At 35.6% G+C, this 19,987-nt stretch overlaps 1 protein-coding gene across 19 annotated transcripts in view; it reads left to right on the forward strand.

The window, feature by feature from the left end:
* Positions 1 to 19,987, forward strand: part of LOC120626775 (protein tramtrack, beta isoform) — a 548,009-nt gene that overhangs the window by 430,732 nt on the left and 97,290 nt on the right. The window contains exon 5 of one of the 19 annotated variants that reach the window (XM_039894481.1): positions 11,506 to 11,900. The exons of 17 other annotated variants lie outside the window; for them this stretch is intronic. In XM_039894481.1, the coding sequence (XP_039750415.1) occupies positions 11,506 to 11,885 (380 nt within the window). In that variant the 3' untranslated portion in view covers positions 11,886 to 11,900. Of the gene's footprint in view, positions 1 to 2,682; positions 3,377 to 11,505; positions 11,901 to 19,987 lie in introns of those variants that run through there. One more of the 19 variants, XM_039894513.1, reaches the window with a different exon arrangement.

Raw genomic sequence — 19,987 nt, forward strand, 5'->3', positions numbered from 1 at the left:
ACACCATAACTCCGACAAATTATAACCGATTTAAACAATTATTTTTGTACTATAGAGGTTATAATTTGTGTTTAATTTTGCCCGAACTGTGGTTGGAGATAGAGGACAGAACTCCTCAGCGGACAGCAGCAATTATCCTCATTTAAGGCTTAGCGATACTGAATACTTTAAATTTTTTTAGAGCAACAACTAAATTGCCACATCAAAAAACAAAATCAAACGCAGACGAAGTCGCGGGCAACAGCTAGTAAATAAATAATATAATGTCCCTAAGTCGCCTCCTACTATACCCGCGGGTAGAGGAGGGGTTGTGACAACTGTATTCTGATCAGCCGTCACCATACGGCAAACTTCAGTCACATCATATCAACCGATAGACGCCCACTGCTGGGCATAGCTCTTGTGAAGGGAGTTCCAATTTCCACAGTTTTGTGCCGCTTGTTTCCAGCAGCTCCCTGCGACGCGATTGATGTCGTCTGTCCACCTTGTTGTACCAGTGCGATGTTGCCATTCCAGCACATTGGGCCATAATATTTAATACTAGATGTGCCCTGCGGCTTCGCCCGCGTAATGTTGGGAGGCAGCGTACTCCTTCATAGTCTACACCTATAGTCATATAAATGAGATTTTGAGATTTTTTCACAAACACTTTTTTATCTTACGTAATTTTTTTTTCAATGTAAATTTTACTATATTATTACTAATACCTCCAAGAATATGTATAAAAAGTTTCATGAAGATCGGTTCAGTAGTTTTCGCGTGAAAGCGTAACAAACAAACTTACATTCACATTTATAATATTAGTAGGGATTTGTAAGTTTAAGGTAGATAATTAGCCCTAGGGTAACTGACTCGCAAGGTAGACTGCTCCGATTTGTGCATATTTAGAGCGCATATTTAATATTTTGTTCGTTTAAGGTAAACTAGCGGACCAGCGCGACTTCGTCCGCGAATAAGTCGACTTAAAAAAATAGTCGTATGTCCAATAATAATAATAATAACATATAAATAATAATAACATATAATAATAATAACATATAATAATAATAACATATAAATATAAATGAATCCTAGCTAAATCGATTTATCGCTCCCGTATACTAAATTTCATGAAAATCGTTGGAGCCGATTCCTAGATTCCAATTATATATGTATTATATATATATATATATAAAATTACATGTGTATATATATATATATACAAGAATTGCTCGTTTAAAGATATAAGTTAACAAATACATTTTCTACGAAATATTCATTGCCTAAGGTTGTCTATAGGTTACTGCCACAGATTGAAGATCAGTGTTCAAATTTATAACGTAAGTACTCTTTGTAGTCCGATGTATTATACTACGAGTAAATAGTCAAGACTATTTAGTGTAACTATACAAAAATATACATATGATAAAACATCTAATTCGAAGAACTTATCCCTAAACCCCTAAATTATATATATTTATAATATTGATAAGTTTCTTTGTCTAAATCGATATACCTTATGTCTTGATTCCTGAACACCTAGCTTATAATGATAAGTTTTTTTTTGTCTAAATCAAAATAATAATAAATTTTGATTAGTTAAATGTGATACTTATTACATATTATATTTATAATATTGATAAGTTTTTTTTTTGTGTGAATCGTATCAATAATAAATTATTATTGGTAAAATGTAATACGTAAAAATTAATAAAAGATCTGATTTGAACAGCAAATTATTTTGTTTACTACTGTAATAATTATTATGAAGAAAATTTTCTTATTATTGTATATTTTCAGTGGCGTGCATAGAGGGCACAGGGTATGCAGATGATATAAAATGAAGAAAATCTCCAGTAAGAGTTATAAAAAACTTAACGATAGGCATTGTAAGAGTTTAAAAAAATCCTACCCTTAAGTATTTATAACTCGTATTGGGGATTCTCTTCATTTTATATTATCAGTGTTATTTAAAAATGGCAGGTTAATTGACAGGCCTTAATGCCTTAAAACTATGGATTATAACTCTGAAGGAATACGTGAAAAATATTAAAATAATACTGGTTTAAGCGTTACGTTACCATCGTAAGGGGCCGTTAATTAAAGGATAAACATTAAACACATAATTACTAACTAGTAGGTATAAGTAATGATACTTATCCATTAGATCGTATCTAATGATATGTTATTTAATTGAGTTTAAACATTATTGGCTTATGTAAGATCAACTTATACTTAATTTATCCATTGTATCAATTTATTTATAGCTATTTGTTTTCTCAAGCGTTGGAGATGTCTCTTAAAAAGTTCAAAGTTTGTATTAAACGTAAGCTTATAGAAAAGTCCTATTATAGTATAAAGGACGTAATCGATAAAAAAGCTTGGGTGTAATTATTCCTCTAACCAGGTTGCTTTTCAAATAATTTAAAATGACATTGTGAGATGGTGGTAACAAAAAAAAAAACACTCGGCTTAGTTTGGTGTGGGCTTCTTCTTAGACCAGGACGCGTTTGGACCTCATATGTTTAATTTTAAGTTTACGAATATGTTTACCGCCATCATCTCACTAACGTATAATTCTCATGTAGTGTACGCATCAAAAGTAGGGCTGGGCCTAATTGAATAAAGATATTTTTGACTTTTGACTTGGACTCAATAAAAAAAAAAATACAACACAACAGTTAATGATACTATTATTTACAGTTGCTGAGTTTACGATATCACAGCGCGGGAATTGCCAAATAAAACTAAATGGATACACCTATTCAACGCGAAAGTTTATTAATGCGAGCGAGGTTTTCGGTAAAAGGAAATGGTTTTGCTCCTCGCATCACTCCAAGGGCTGTAAAGCGGCTCTGTATACAATGAACAATACAGTGGTGAAGGCCAACACTGAGCATTTCCACGAGCCAGCGAACATGATCAAATTCGGCCAAGGAGAATATCGCATTAAACCAAATTAGTAAATGTCATAAATATTAACAGTAGACACTAACCAGGAATATAAAAAACCTGCGCCTTATCTGCGTGGCAATATAGGTTTAACACTGCACTGCTTGGTTTAGTTGTAGGGGAGACAGGGGCTTGTTGTAACGGGGGTCAATAGTAACAGCTTAATAACTCAGCTGGTTTCAAAAAAATTGTTTTGATTTCGAACTCAACGTGCTCTTTAAGATACCGCCTAAGATTTCAGCGCAGCCAGCGCAGAGTGGAAGGCCGCCGTGACTGATTTTCAGCTGGGGTACTATTTTATGCCTGTTAACCTAAAAAATATAAATAGTTTAGACACCCCAACAAAAAAAAGGAAAAACATGTTACAACTAGCCCCTCTCTCCCCTAGTATAGCTTTTTGCGGCAGTACTACCAATATGCTTATTTCTGCCACAAAGCAGCATTGTTCAAATGCTGAGTTCCGATCTTTTACGGCCGACTGACGCAGTGGGCAGCGACCCTGCTTTCTGAGACCAAGGCCGTGGGTTCGATTCCCACAACTGGAAAATGTTTGTGTGATGAGCATTAAGTGTTTTTCAGTGTCTGGGTGTTTATATGTATTTTATAAGTATTTATGTATATATAATTCATAAAAATATTCATCAGTCATCTTAGTACCCATAACACAAGCTACGCTTACTTTTGGGCTAGGTGGCGATGTGTGTATTGTCGTAGTATATTTATTTATTTATTTTATTTAAAGGGCGTGGTTACCGTTGCCATTACAGGCACATGAGGATAAACATGTACGCTTCTGGCATGCGCTGCGAAGTGTTGTTCTGTTATTAGGCTTGGTCTGTCATAAAATATTTAAAAAGTTCGATATTCAGCCCAATATGGCGAGGCAACTGCAACGGCGAGCGTTGTGAATATAAGAAGGTGGGCCCGGGTCCTGCAAGGGCAATTTGGAAATTTATAATTTCTGAATTTTCTCTGGTCTGGGAGGCTTTGGCCGTGGCTAGTTACCACCCTACCGACAAAGACGTGCCGCTAAACGATTTAGTGTTCCGGTGTGATGTAGCGTAGAAACCGATTAGGGGTATGACCAAACTCCCTAACAGTTAGCCCGCTACCATCTTAGACTGCATCATCACTTACCACCAGTTGAGATTGCAGTCAAGGGCTAACTCGTAGTGAAATATAGGTTTTTAATTTTTTATGTTCAGGCTTTACCTACTACCATGTGTCACATGAATAATGCATTAGAGCAAAATGGAGTAATCTCGATTGGACCAACACATTTGCAAAACATTATGAAGAAGTAACACTTTATTGCACACAAAACATATAATTCACAGGTTAGCCCTTTACCATCTTTGACTGCATCATCACTGAACAGCAGATGAGATTGCAGTCAGGAGTTATCTTGTTGTGGAATAAAAAAAACATTAGATACATATGTGTGCCAAATTATCCTTTTATAAATTCCGCCATATTTGTTTTTGCAAGTGCAAGCAAGTGTTGCTGGTGTGCAAAAACTTTTTTAGTTTGTATAACCTAGCAGCCGAACGATATCAAAAGATTTTGAAGACGCAGTCGGTGCGAAGTCCTTTTTGATTAATTATTAAAATTTAATATTAGTTGTTAAAAATATATTTATAAAAGATTTTATATAGGCTATAAAGAAAGTCATCAAGAGACGTCTTGATGGACTTGGAGTCCCTACTATCAAAAATTGTTATTTGTTACCTTATTATTCTAAGTGATTTAAAAATACACCTCTGAACTGATTAAGATAAAACTATCACAGTTACAATAGAGTACCGATCGTGAGGTATTTGTAAATATTTATATTACTTATAAGACCATACCATTAAAGATAAGTTTGTGCACAAATCTGACAAACTAACTATATCATTGTTTTCTACCTTTTATTAAAGTTTATTTGAATTTGAATGTGGTATTATTTGTGCCGCAGTGAGTAAGTAAAGGCTTTTCTAAGATCTGGAATCCCCTTTTTTATCTATAACCTATATACTCTGAAATTATTTTCATAACTTTCGATTCAATAATGTAACCAAAGAGTTTTAAACACTGGGAAGTATTAATTACTTTTAGCAAGGTTTTTAAATAAAATGTGTAAAAACAGCATTTTTATCGTGGGCCTCATGAATATTCTACGCCATGAAGTTGAAGTTGTTTATGGAGGCTCTTCCTATCTGACACTCCAAGGCACGAGAACGCTTTCGCACACAGCCGCGACTCTGCCAGTTGCTCTCCGACGAAGAAGGCCCGCTTCAATGAGACCCACATATAAATAATTTATCAAACATGCTCTGAATCACACGGGATGAAAGATTTGCCATGTGAGGAACACACAGTACATTTTAGTTACTTTCAAAGCATCATGTCCTACGGCATTTTATTATTGGGTAATGCAGCTGATATTCATTCTAAATTCGCACTACAGAAGAGGGTTGTTCGTCCAATATATAAAATAGGAGCAAGATAGAGATTAAGGGATGGATTTAAAGAAGTTAAAATAATGATGGTGAATAGACAGTACATATTTGAAAATTTAAATATAACAAAATTTCAGAAAAATATTAGACCAGGGTCGATAATTTTGAAAATGGTAAAAAGTGAAAAAAAATTGTAGTATCATCTTACTATAATTTTTTTTAAAGACCCGTTAAAAATGGACGAGAATATAACAAACATGAAAGGTAAAATAATTTACGGGCGATTTGACGTCGGGAAGTGGAAGGGGGTGAGTTTTTAAGGGTAAGAAACGGTAGTTTGCCGGAAATCTCAATTACCGGCAAAACTACAAGTCCTGTGGAAAAAATGAAATGACAAAGTTGTAGGTGATAAAGAGACCAACAACTTTTATAATTACACTTTTTTCACATAACCTCAAAATTTATGTGAAAAATTCAAATAATCAAGTTTTTTATTTATATCTTATGCTAAAAAATATTTTTTTTCACGAAATTTTGTGAAAACTTACCTTTTTATGTAATTGGTAATTCATTCAAGCGTTAATGTACATTATTTTATAACAAATGACAGAATGAAATCCAAGAGATGTCTTCACGAAAGTGAAGTCGAAGTTCTGCCCACTGGGCTATCACCACTTTTAGTGATTATTATATATATTATATTTTGACGATCTCTCTGGCGCAGCGGTGAGCGCTGGGGTTTCAAGTTGGAAGTCCCGGATTCGATCGCCGGCAGGGGAATTTTAAATTTCAGAATTTTCCGTCGTCCGGAATAATGGTAGGTTTCGACCGGCGAATACGTGCCGCCAAGCGATTTAGCGTTCCGGCGCCATGTTTGTTTACTATAACAGTCATAACTCCTACAGGTGAGCCAAGCTTTAAGGACCGCAGCATCACGTAAGTCCCGGTGAGATTGCTCAAAGTTTATCTTGTAAAAAGTAACTAATAAAAAATGGTTGCTCCACAGTTGAGTTCGTGATCTCCCAAAAAGGGCACAAAATGGTGATACTTCACGGATATACGTACTCGTCCACGCCTTCCAGGAGTGGAAAGGTACGCTGGCGTTGCTCAAGCCATTATACCTACAAATGTAACGCCGCTATCTTTACCGTTGGCGAAGTGTTGGTCGCATTCAAGAACACACACAATCATCCATCTTTGTACAGTGATAAACTATGTTAAATACATATACTATGTTATTTCATACATTTTTAAAACACATATGAAAATTTCGACAGTATTTGAACCTGCGACTCTGCAATCGCTGGACTCTGGCTTTTTTTTTATGCATTTTAAAAATTTATTAAAGTTTCAGAAAAAAAAATTAATAGATTTTTTTTTAAATTATATGTCCATTATTTTTGTATACTTTTGATTTGTTTTTTTTCATTATATTCTTTAGGTATACATTAAATTCATAAACATAAATAATATATATATGTTTGCTATCGTCGCTTCTTTACATTTGCATTTTGTTTTTAAGCATATATAGTAATATGCTTAATAACAAAATGCTTAACCGTTTGGATACTTGTTGAATAAAAAACGGTCTGATTTACGTTAGATACCTAATGGAGTAAGTCATATATGGAAGGTATAAGTTACTTTAAGAAACTTTCCCAGTAATGATAAAATAAAACAGATAATGGTTTTATGTTGTACTGTACAATACGCACGACTTTGATAGGTCGCGTCATGCAAAAAGAGCACTTTTTTGTAGACCTGCGCAGCGGAAAATCTATACAATTGCTACCAAATAAGTATACCTATATGAGACTAGTAATCATGTAATTCTGTTGTACACAAAACTGTAGACTGAACGCAAAAATAGTGCTATGCTTTTTACCTAAAAACTTCGTGGTAAGTACTCGGAAAGCACGCTAACTTTTGAAATAGTCGTAAGCTTGGCAATCGGTATTGCTTCTACAGACTAATCAGTCTGTAAATTATTCCTATAAAAATAGATGAAGGAAAACTTTTTTAAGTGCCTTTTTTCATATATTAAAATCAAACTCTTTTTATTTAGTTGTAGGCACAGCGGAGTTCATAATATCTCAACGGGGCAAGCGTTTAATAAAACTAGGCGAATATACATACTACGCATGTCCAGGCAAGGGGCCCAAACTTCGCTGGAGGTGTTCAACGCATGCACACCGTGGTTGCACTGCGACTGTCTTGACGGTCGAAAACGCCATCTTGGCTGTGAGAGGCAGCCATTGTCATTAGTATTGCATCTTGTGGTATTAATCGACCTCATCATCAGTTGTATCAACTCATTTTTCAGGGTATGTGTCTCTTCTCAGAATGAGAATGGCTGAGGCCGCACCCACCACGCTGGCTAAGTGCAGATTGGTAGACTCCAAACGCCTTTTGAGAAAATTGTAACGCCTTTTGAGAAAATTGTAGGCATGGAGGTTTCCTAACGATGAAATCTTTCACAATTATAGCAAGTGGTATTTAAAAACGCACATAACTCCGAAAAAATAGATGCTTGCCGGAGATCGAACCTGTACCCCTATTGGATACCTGTTGGATATTCTTCGGAAACTCTTTTTTTACTAACAGGAACATATGTTACAATCAGTAATTGGAATTGTTTGTATGAAACGATATATAAAATAAGACTAAATTCGTTAAAATAAATATGCCTTTTTTTTAATTCACCTGATAAAAAGCACGCTTGCCTCGAAGATTGCTTGCTTATTAGATACGAGGAAGCGATTTGTACGTGCCCATTGAATATACGTGGCCCTTTCGGCCCTGGCTTTCGGCCAACCGAGAGAAGTGGCGTATGCTCGTGGGGCGTGTGACATCTGCCCTCAAAGGCTCTTCATTAGACCACGACCACTCTGTCAAGAGTGTAACGACAAAGAAGAAGAAGAAGAATTGGATATAAAATATGTGACCCCGAATCAAGAATAACGATACACGTAGGGGTGAGAGAAAAATCGAGGTACCTTACGCTTAATTTTGCCAAAAATCAGTATTGCTGTGTTCTGGTCTGAAGGGCGTGGTTGCCGGTGTAATTGATGGACACGTTGTAGGACTTGTTCCTTGCATGCACTGCAAAGTGTAGCCCTGTTTACAGGCGATTATTTTCCACTTACTAACTCACTTTAGGTGGGCCATCTACTTAGTCTGTCAACTATCCTACTTCATACTGTATATCACTAGTTTTACCCTGCCACGCTTCGTTGTGGCACATTTTTATGGAATGGTTGATAAATGAGAAACAAACAAGGAATACATTATGTATAAGTTTAATTTTGCAATACTTTGCGGTTGTCAGTGTCGCTTTCGGCAGATGGAGCGGTCACTGGTACACAGCTGATCGTTGAAAAAAACTGCAGTTTCGCGGTCGCGGATGCAAAAAAATAGATAAAAACAATCCTTGATGCGGATTATATATCATGCTAATTTCAGCTCGATCAGCGCAGAACTTTTGAGTTTTTGAAGCGTACACAAACCAACATAACATTTTTATATATATAATAAATATTATACATGTGCAAGTGTGGATATTACTCAATCATGGAAAAACGGCTGAACGGATTTGGATGAAAATTGGCATGCATGCATTTGACATGGAAAAGAACATAGGATACCTTTTATTCCGATTCCTTAAGTAGTTCCCGAGGGAAAATTTAAATTTGTTTACGAGATAAACCGTAGATTGTAGTTTGGAATAGTACATAGGTTACTTTTTATCCCGGGAAATAAAAGAGTTCCCGCGGGAATAAAAAACCATAATCCACGGGAACGAAGTCGCGGGTATCAGCTGGTAACTACATAAAAAAAAGACAAAACCGAGGAATAGGTAGACATTATTCTAGATTAATAAAAATAGATAAAAATAAATACGTAGTTATTATTTCATACATTACATTTAAAAAAGTTAAAGTAAACAAAAACATTTAAAGCGGTAACATTTTTAAATAAGAATAGAAATGTATTAAATGTATGAAATTTGTATATATTTAACCTAGCTGTGTGTAGTAAATTAGTTAAATTATAAAATAATTGTAAAGGAAATCTTTTAGACGATCATTGTACTATATTAGTGATAACTATTTAGACACCAGGAATCTCAGCGCCGTCTGAGTCTCTCAAGAAGACTGAAGTGTCTTTTTTTATGTCAAAGTCAAAGTCAAAAATATCTTTATTCAAGTAGGCCCACAGGTGGCACTTTTGATGCGTTCATAAGAACCACACGGTAGTGAGAAGATGGCGATAACCACATTCGTAAACTTAAAACTAAAGCTACGAGGGTTCCAAACGCGTCCTGGTCTAAGAAGAAGCCCACAACAAACATAGTCGGGTGTTTTTTTTTTTTTGTTATCACCATCTCACAATGTCATTTTAAATTATTAGAAGAGCAACCTGGTTAGAGCAATAATTTACACCCAAGCTTTTTTATCGTTTACGTAGTCCTTTATACTATAATAGGACTTTTCTATAAGCTTACGTTTAATACAAACTTTGAACTTTTTAAGAGACATCTCCAAGATGACAATTGGTAGTTTATTGTAGAATTGTATGCAATTTCCGTTAAACGAATTATGAATTTTTTGTAACCTAGTATATTGCACTGTAAGTTTATTCTTACTTCTAATGTTTAAATTATTGCAGTCACATTTTTTCTTAAATTTAGAAATGTTTTTATGAACGTACATTAAATTTTCAAATATGTACTGACTATACACTGTCATTATTTGACCTGAAGATGAAACTGATAAAACAAAGGCGTCAAAGAGGGGAACGCTGAAACTTGCCGGCACGACTTGCATTGGGCAGGAGACAATTATCTCCCCGGGGAAAGGTTAAAAATGTATCTTCTTCCACAGCTTTATCAACTCTCAGAGCATTCGCGCTCAAGTGGAAAAAATATATGTGTAATGTAAGTGTATAAACTTGGGTAAACTACTCCTATTCCATGTTCCCATGGTTAAGCAGGGGATATAATTTTGGTCTTCTGACTGTGTTGAGCCTAAGGGTTCGACGACATCGGGGGTGTGTGGCCGACCTTAGGATGCTGCCTAAAACCCACTTTACAAAAATACTGTAACATTAGATTACATATTTTCTAATCAGAATTTGTATTCTTACAGCAATATTTACCACGTCATGTAAAGGCAAACGACTTATAAGGCTGCAAGGGTATACTTATTATGTGTCACACAAAAGAGGTTGTAAAATGACATGGCGGTGCTCTACACACAACAACCGTGGTTGTCGCGGTGTCATAGTCACAGTTGACGATGAACTCGCCGCTGTGAAGTTTAGCCACAATCATGAACCACCGCATCGATAATAACACTTCAATTATTTGATTATTATTATTTAACTCTTTATTTGCACACCACTATGAAAGGTGGCCTTTTTGCTTAGAAGCGATCTCTGCCAGGCATCCATAGTTCAATGTCAAAGTAAAAGTCAAAAATACATTACTAAAGTAATGAGATGACTACATTCTTAAACTTAAGAACTAAAGATGCGAGAGTTCCAAACGCGCTTGTATCTAAAACGAAGCCCACAACAATTTCAGCCGGGTTTTAATTATGACAACAAACATGGCTGTTATCTCATTGAACAATATTCTCTGTCAAGTTTAATCATCATTAAAATAATAATATTTTTTTTTTAAAAGTCCGAATGCCTTCACAATTCGTACAAGTTAAATAAAAGCACTTTTTTCCAAAACTAATTGTTAAAATTATATAAGCAATTGAGACTTTGACGGCTTTCGTCTTGAATTGGATAATTAATAATGAAATAGAAATAATAAAAACAAAACATTTTTTTCGTGTGTATAACGTGTTCTTTTGTTTAAATTTTAGGAAAAGATTGTTTTTTAAAGCCCGCCAAACGCAAAGAGTTTCTCTTCTCTCTCCTATGAGAGAGAAGAGAAACATCCAGCTATGGGACAGGATAACAATGGACAATCAGACAGACAAGGTTGCTATTCTATAACACAAAAGAGATGACTTGACGTCATGTTTTAATGTCACTTACTCCCTTTCCGTGCTCCCATATGTCGTGTTTATGAGGCATTTTCAAGTACCCAGGTCTTTGCTCACTGATTTCTCTTTTTCAGCTGTCAATATCAAAAGAGAAGCATCTGCCTCGCCAAGTGAAGAATCACATAAAGGAAATGGCGAAATAATTGTGACTAATATTAGATCAACGCAGCAATCAGAACATGACAACGAGGAAGTCACTTGGAACTTGGTAAAGACGTTTAGAAGATTAAGCGACGCGCAGTACACAATAAAGCAAGTGAAAACGTGGTCGCTTCAGTACGTCTCGGAATCGGAGAATAGGTTTAAAATGTACTATAGGTGTAATAAAGTTAAACTGCAAGGCTCCCAATGCCCGGCTAGGCTGTATCTCTCTTATCATACCGCGTCAAACAAAGTGTACATGTATCGAAAAAACGCTACGCACTGTCACTATTCACGCAAAAGTAAAGTGTAGGCCATTATCAATCAATAACATGTTTCATCAATCAATCAATAGCCTATATCGGTCCACTGCTGGACTAAAGTCCTCAACTTAAGCAACTTAAACTCAAGAAAAACTTAAGCAACTTTAACTAGCTTTCGCAGTTAGATATGGGATTAGAAGTGTTTTGGGATAGATTTCATCGCGTATAACAGAAAAACAGATATTCCTAAAGCAACTTATAAAAGGCGTACCACAAAACGTGATACGCACATAATATAGAACATTCTGAATAAGCCTATATTTGGTTATTTTGTTTTAATAAACAAATAAATATGACGCGAGTAATAAAAATATAAAAAAAAAGTAAACAAGACACTAGATTTTCTAATCCTAATGGTTTACCGATTATATAAATTGAAAATCAATTATTATAGTTTGTGTGGTTGCATTTTACTTGCTTTTTCCCGCAGCAGTAATGTATATTTAGTTAATCAATTCGTTGTTATCAAACAAAGGAACATGCTTACTTTTGCATTTATAATATTAGTTGAAATTGTTAATATTGTACATAATGGCAAACGATCATGCTGCTAGTAGAACTCCAGGGGCATCAGGTTTATTCAAATAATGGATCATGCATAGACAATAGAAGGACGCTTTTACGAGGAAAAAATTACTGCAAGAATTTAAAAATAGAAGCAGAAGATTTCGAATAATAAAATTTAAAAAAACAACAGTTTGTGTTAGGTTTCCAAAGGACGCTTGTTTATCCAACGCCTAAAATTATCGTTTTGCCAGTATGTAGTGCAACACTTTGTATAATATGCTGTACACTTACTTTGATAAATTTTACAGAGTTCTAATAGCGTGTTATTAGAATTGACCATTTTAGAAAAAAAATATAAATTCAAATAAAATGTAAGAACAAAAATTAATTAAATAAAAATTAATAAAGTACTCATAGCTAAAATTGTGACTGTTACAAAGGGTAAACTGCTTATAATTGTATCTAATATATACCGACAGAAAACGGGATTACATTGATATTCTTCTGATGTGCATAAAGTATGAAATTAGTAGAATAAAATTACGTGGTGTCATGACATTCAATTCATCAAAAAATTCACGTGTAAGCCATAAATTAATACAGGCATCATTCAATTATTGTCATTAAACTAGTTCGAAATGTAAAACCTACTTTAACGATTAATGGCCAGTAACACTAGCCAAGGTATCCAATGTAAACTCATACGTAACTAAAGGGCAGCAAGATACACATTCCATTGGTTGCAGATCTACCCTAAGGCTTCAAAGTGTATTTGCCATATCAATGTCTTAATATAGGAATCTGTGTTAATTATCACTAGTTACAAATATGTTATGATAATGTACGTAAGTTTTAAGATTTTAAAACTGTGTGAGTTCTACCTCGAATAATTGAAATAGATGAAAACTTAACTGTTTATGTAATACAGTTTATTTAATTTAGTATATTAGTATTCATTAGGATAGTACTGTGGCTGTCAAAATATTGTAACGATGCTTAGCTACTGTTATAAATAATATCTTCCAAAATATAAATTCCATTGTTTAAAATACAAAATTAAATGACTTTAAAATAATTTCACTTCTTATCAGTTGTAGATACATATATATACAGGCCTTAGAGACAAATTATATACTGTCTCTGAGACTTATATGTGAAGCCGAAACCCTAATATTTTTGAGTAAACCACTGTCATAGTTTATACTGAAAGAAAACAAATACAATCCTAACATCAGATGCAAAATTAAAATCAAGCGACTCTCGTATCTTTATTAGGTAGCATAGGTACCTGCTATGCGCGTATCAGTCTTTTATCTTCAATATGGTTGTCATCAATGAACACTTAGATTCATTTTAATTAGTTTGTATTAAAAATAAATATATTTGATTCCTTATGAAATATACTTATGCACCCTTACATAGTATTTCGTAATTCGGTTTCACGTTATATATATATATATATATATATATATATATATATATATATATATAAACATATATTCCTTCTGGTCCCCGAGGAACTAAACTATAGGTACATCATCTATCATATAACAGAAGAAGAAGAAGAAGAAGAAGAAACACTTTATTGCACGTAAAACATACAGGAAAAGAAGCAGTAAGGAGTATACAGTACACAATGTAGACATGCAAAGGCGTCCTTATTGCTGCAAGCAATCTCTTACAGGCAACCTTTGTAGATACGACTTACAGCAAGAGAACGAGATAGTGCCAAGAGAACAGACAGACAGACATACTATAGAGATAATGTGAGTGAAAGGAGGGTAGTCATTCAGGACTACATGTTAATTACTATTTTGTGGAGAAAAAGAAAATCGGGCGAAGAAAAATTAATACACTTCTTTTTTATTCTAATTGTCGGACAAAGTAAATGGTCCACGTGATGGTAAGTGGAAAACGATCGCCTACAAATAGAGCAACACTTCACAGGATATGCGAGGGTCATGTACTGGTGAGTGCCGCGCTGTTCCGTCAATTTGAAGCGTAGGTGTTAAGCCTCATGTGTCTGTCATAACACCGGAAACCATCTTCCGGTGTTATATTACCCAACTCAACTTTTCGCGCTTGACTGCAATCTCACCTGGTGGTAAATGATGATCCCGTCTAACATGGTAGCGGGCTAACCTGTTGGGTTAACCCTACTCGGATTCGACGCGACATTGCACCGGAACATTAAATCGCTTAACGGCACGTCTTCGTCGGTACGGTGGTAACCAGCCACGGCCAAAACCTCCCACCAGACCAGCCAGTGAAAATTCAGAAATTATAAATTACCAAATTGCCCCTTTCGGGAATCGAACCCGGGATCTCCTACTTAAATTCACAGCGATCACCGTTGCGCCAGGGAGGTCGTCGAAAAATTTAAGCATAGTTGAAAGAACGGAGAGTAGCATAACTTTCTTTTGATCCTGGAAAACGTTCACAACGCTCGTTTACAGGAAAATTCGTATTTTTACACCAAATATTATCCCTCCTGCACATTCTAACAATGCAACCTAACTCCTTTTTTCAACGCGGGGTTTGTACACCTTAAGTATGCACTTATAATGATCGTAGCTTTAGATTTAAGTTGGCGAACGAAGTTATCACCATCCCCTTACTATTATGTAAACAAATATGTATGAACGCTTCATAAGTGCCTGTGATACAGTGTGGCCTACATGAATAAAGAAATTTTGAATTTGAATTTAATGGCTACTAAGTATTACAAAATGAAATATTCTGTTGCAGCGGAATTCATAATATCCCGAAAAGGAAAGCATTTGCTGAAGCTGGGTGGATACACTTACTTCGCGGGAAATGTCAACGGTTGCAAAATCCGATGGAGGTGCCTACATCAGAAGCGGAAGTGCAACGCAATTCTTATCACTATCGAGAACAGCATTGTGTCTTCTAAAGGCAATCATAATCATTTACCGACACCTAATATCCAACCACGTAACACCTATTTTTATCCTCATTCGTAATTCCGTCTGTCCGCTTGTTTGTTTCGTAGTAACACACAAACGGATTGAAAAATTTTAACGTGTTGTTGTTTTGTATTCATTAGCTTTGCTCGCTCGAACAAGATTTTCTCGCTCGCAATAGTCGTTTTCGCATATACAAAGCAAAATGGGAAAGTTAAGCTTAATTTGCTATACTTCGCGAAAAGCAGGAGAATCTGTATTATTATTATATATATATACAATTATTATTCATCATTAAGTTTTAATAACTATTCATTGTTAAGTCAACATCTCCTGAGGATGCTCCGGTTTCGGAGCGGAACGTGCGTAGAGGGTACATTGCCGAGGATCTGTTTGGTGTGGAGTAAAAGGATTTGAGAAATTTATAAATTACACCTCATAGATTCTCCTGCTTTACGCGGAGTTTCTGCAAATTAACGCCTGCTTCTATCCAAAATGGGCCTTATTTTACTCCTGTTTAGAGTCCCAAATCCCGTACATCGGATGTTTATTTTACCAATGATCTGCCAGAAGCTGTGCTGTAGCTAAAGGATTGCGGGCCAATTTGAGCTTAAAGACAATACGGGTAGTAGAGTCACTACACACAGACAGACGTGACGTTTCAAAAGTGCTTATATTACCTACCTGAAACCTGGCCTACTTGAAATAAATGAATTTTGAATTTTAGAGTTTTTTTGAATACTTCACTTTAAGAACTTCACTCTGATGTTCAAGTATTTCAATACTCGAAAACGACTCAACAATTGCAGGCGAGCAAATCTAGTTCTTAAGGTTTTAAATTTTGATAGTTTTAAGCTATAATTTATGAATATATGTCTAGTTGTTTGAGGATTATCGGGTGTTTTCTTAGCTGGCACTTTATTTATACCAATTGTGTTTATATTACTTCCGCTCATCTTATAAACTTGAGATTTTGACGGCCGAGTGACTCAGTGGGCAGCGACCCTGCTTTCTGAGTCCAAGGCCGTGGGTTCGACTCCCACAACTGGAAAATGTTAGTGTGATGAACATGAATGTTTTTCAGTGTCTGGGTGTTTATCTTTATATTATAAGTATTTATGTATATTACTAGCTGTTGCCCGCGACTACGTCCGCTTTTGTTTTTGTTTTTCAAAAGACATGTGCCACATAAATGTGGCAGCACTTTATGTATTTAGGATAAGTGGTGTAAAATCGTCAAAAACTTTCGTCCCCTCTCCCAAGAGAACTGAGCTTAATTTCGGGATAAAAAGCATCCTATATTTAATACCTTCAGGAATATGTGTACAAAGTTTCGTGATGATCGGTTCAGTAGTTTTTGCATGATTTTTTTCTTTAATCTTGTGTACACACACATAATATGGGAGCCATATTATATTAAGATAATATTAATATCCTATCAATATAAATACTCTTTTACTTATAGCTGTTGAATGCATAACTTCTCAAAGAGGCAGACAGCTTATAAAAGTGCAAAATACTTCGCGGGCCATGGCAACTTAGTCAAGATGCGTTGATTTAAATATCTCATTTAAATCCTACAGATGTTTTCCTTCAACGTTAAAGTAAATGTCATTTTATACCTTAAAACGCACTTAACTCATTAAAGAGGAACTCTACGAAATGTATGTCAAATGAAGTGTATGAATATATCTCATCTGTTTGATTATTATCAGATGTTTTCTTACCTGGCGTAGGTGTTTTAGGCACACTAACTGTATTTATATTACTTTCGCTTATCTTTTCAACTTTAGTTTTGGTTCAATATGCTATAAAAAGAGCAACACTTCGCATGGCACGCAAGGAACACTATTATGAAAATTGAGCTTAATTTGCTATAGTCCACGAAAACTAAGTAAGTATGTATAGTAAAGTAAAGTAAGTAAGTAAAGCAAATTAAGCTTAATTTTTATAATATATAGATAGATTTCCACAAAGTAACGTCCTGCTTCTATCCAATAATGCAAGTACCAATTCTTACATAAGGCCGCCTTGTGTCGGTTAACGTGAGGCTTAGGTGTTAAATCTTCTTACAACTTCTCTCTGCCTGTTATAACACCAGCAACCATTAATCCAAACATAGCTTTGCTGCTTGGCGGTAGAATTAGCATGGCGATGGTACTACCTCGGAGCTCTGTCACCAAAAGCTCCAATAAAATTTGTTTTTGTCCTTAGCCAAGACCACCAAATCTCAGAAGTACTGATTAATACTCCAAATCAAAAATAACATTTCTTTACAGCTGAATTCATTATATCCAAAAAGGGGAAGCACATGATAAAACTGGGAGGATATACTTACTACGCAAGCCGAGGGAACAGTTCGAAAATGCGTTGGAGATGCTCTATACAGAAGCGGTTCCACTGCAGAGCGGCACTGTTCACCTGCGACGACGTCATCGTGTCTATAGTATCGAAACATAACCACCCACCCATGAAACATGCAAGTAATACTGTTGAGGAGCAAGAATAAATAGAAGTGTATGCTGAGTCCAGAAATGTAAAGCCTACGTTTTTTTTCGCCTAAACGGACACACCTAGAACACTACGTGCCCAGTTTTGGCAGTCAGAACCAAAGCCGGAACAACAGCACGCCAAGAACTATACTGTTGGGGATGGACTTCCTTGTGTCCATTACCCACAAGTACTCCGAAGACACAATACATAGGCAATAGGGGTGTTGGAGAAACCCCCGCTGCCCCTTATACAGGCGACGGCGAAAGCAGCGAATGCTTGCCGTTCACCCCAGCCCGCCAGCCCCATACCTTTCGGGCTCGAGGGATAAAACAGTGGGAGAAATTAATTTTCGTGTAGGTGTCCCCGTGTAGGTGTCTCCTGCTAATGTTAGCCGCAATGAGAGCAAAGCTAGGGCTATGTATGTTCTCATCCGCCGGGATTTGGTGGGTGACAAACTCAATGGTCATGCTCGGTACGTATTGGAAAGCTCCGTGATCTCTGACAGATGCAGATATCTCGTGCGAATCCCAAAAAGGCTCACTGGGAAAGGGTACCTTGACCGTATTCGCACTCTTATTATTGTTAAATAAAAATGTGATATAATAATTTATTTTTAATTCTAGTTGTTGACTCTGAATAAAATAATATAAACTTTACTAACGGTTCGTTATAATTTACTGACTCATTTAAAATTTTCTTATGCGTTACTTAAAGTCCAATCCCTGTTAACGTGGTGGGTATATGCTGTGTGTCTCTCAAATCTTTGAGAAGCTGAGAATGATACATAATAAACTAAAGTATAACTTGCTTTGGTGGCTTGGTAATGTGCGTTTTGTTGTTTTTTCATCATGACAAATTCTAGTTTTTAACATATACCTATATGCTTATCTGAATTATTTCAGAGAAAACTTTAACAAAACACAGTTCTTTCATAAGCAGTTACTGAGTAAAATGAAAAAAACATTTTTTTTCGTACAATATACTCGTTAGAATATACAGAACCCTCCAGTCATTAATGCATGCAGTGCATTGTGCCCAAAAACAGTCAAAACGCGGAACATTGCTGGCTCACAATCGTTTTCCCATTTTCCTAATTTGTGTTAAACGTGTAGAACATTAGAGGTAAAATAATTACTGTCAACTGCTAAATAGTTTGAAATTACTAACCGCTTGTTCGAAAAACACTACTAAAGTGGAGTGGTTTTTGATGCTTTAATGTTAGTTGCGTACAAGGTTTTTGGATATTCTTAATTCTGTGTGTTCAAAGTTAATCTTAAAATTATCGTCAGTTAAATTACCATTATCGTCCATCTCCACTTTATAAGATAACGAGAGCGTTATTTCTGTGAATTCCAATTTGATTTTATTTGTTATTTATATTTTTTTAAAATAGATGGCGCTATGGTCACTAAGACTGATATAAAGGCGTACACTAATTTCCGCATCGGCGTTGTGAGAGGATTCGTGTAGGTGAAAAGTGGCCGCGACTGCCAGAGAGTCGCAGTTTCAAATCCTGTCAGTTCCGAAATTTTTATATGCATTTTAAAAACGTATAACATTGATATTTACTCCAAGTGTAGGTAAAACTTATATAAACTTACAGAAATTATTAAATGAATCTGAAATTATTAAATTTGTTTAAGCAGGCGTGTTCATAACATCTCAACGCGGCAAGCGTATGATCAAATTGCGAGGTTATACGTACTACGCGAGTCAAAAAAACAAAACAAAAACAAGATGGAGGTGTTCCACGCATCGCGGTTGCAGGGCCGCTCTATTCACAATGGAGAACAGAATCATATCTGTCGTGGCCAACCACAACCATTCGGTACCTATGCTGCCTGACTATAAAAGATTTAATTATATTATATAAAAGTTTAAGTTTTGTAAATAGATTAAACCTATCTGGCCTCCATTAATAAACTTTGCAGAGCATGGGAACAGCTATGTCGTGCTCTAACGAGCTGAAAGGTGCTAAATGAAAGCAAAAAATGCACAATTATTCCAACGTTATGCCACGGTTACGAATGAGGCTCGTACACACAGTGACGCTATGTTGACTTAGTCTCAGTATTTAGTTATTACATTGTCTGGCAGCTTATTAATAAACGTGGCATAATGTCGGAACATATATGCAGTGTCTACTTTGTCACACTACAACTGATAGC

Source organism: Pararge aegeria, chromosome 10, assembly GCF_905163445.1.
Source record: "Pararge aegeria chromosome 10, ilParAegt1.1, whole genome shotgun sequence".
NCBI classification, from domain to species: domain Eukaryota; kingdom Metazoa; phylum Arthropoda; class Insecta; order Lepidoptera; family Nymphalidae; genus Pararge; species Pararge aegeria.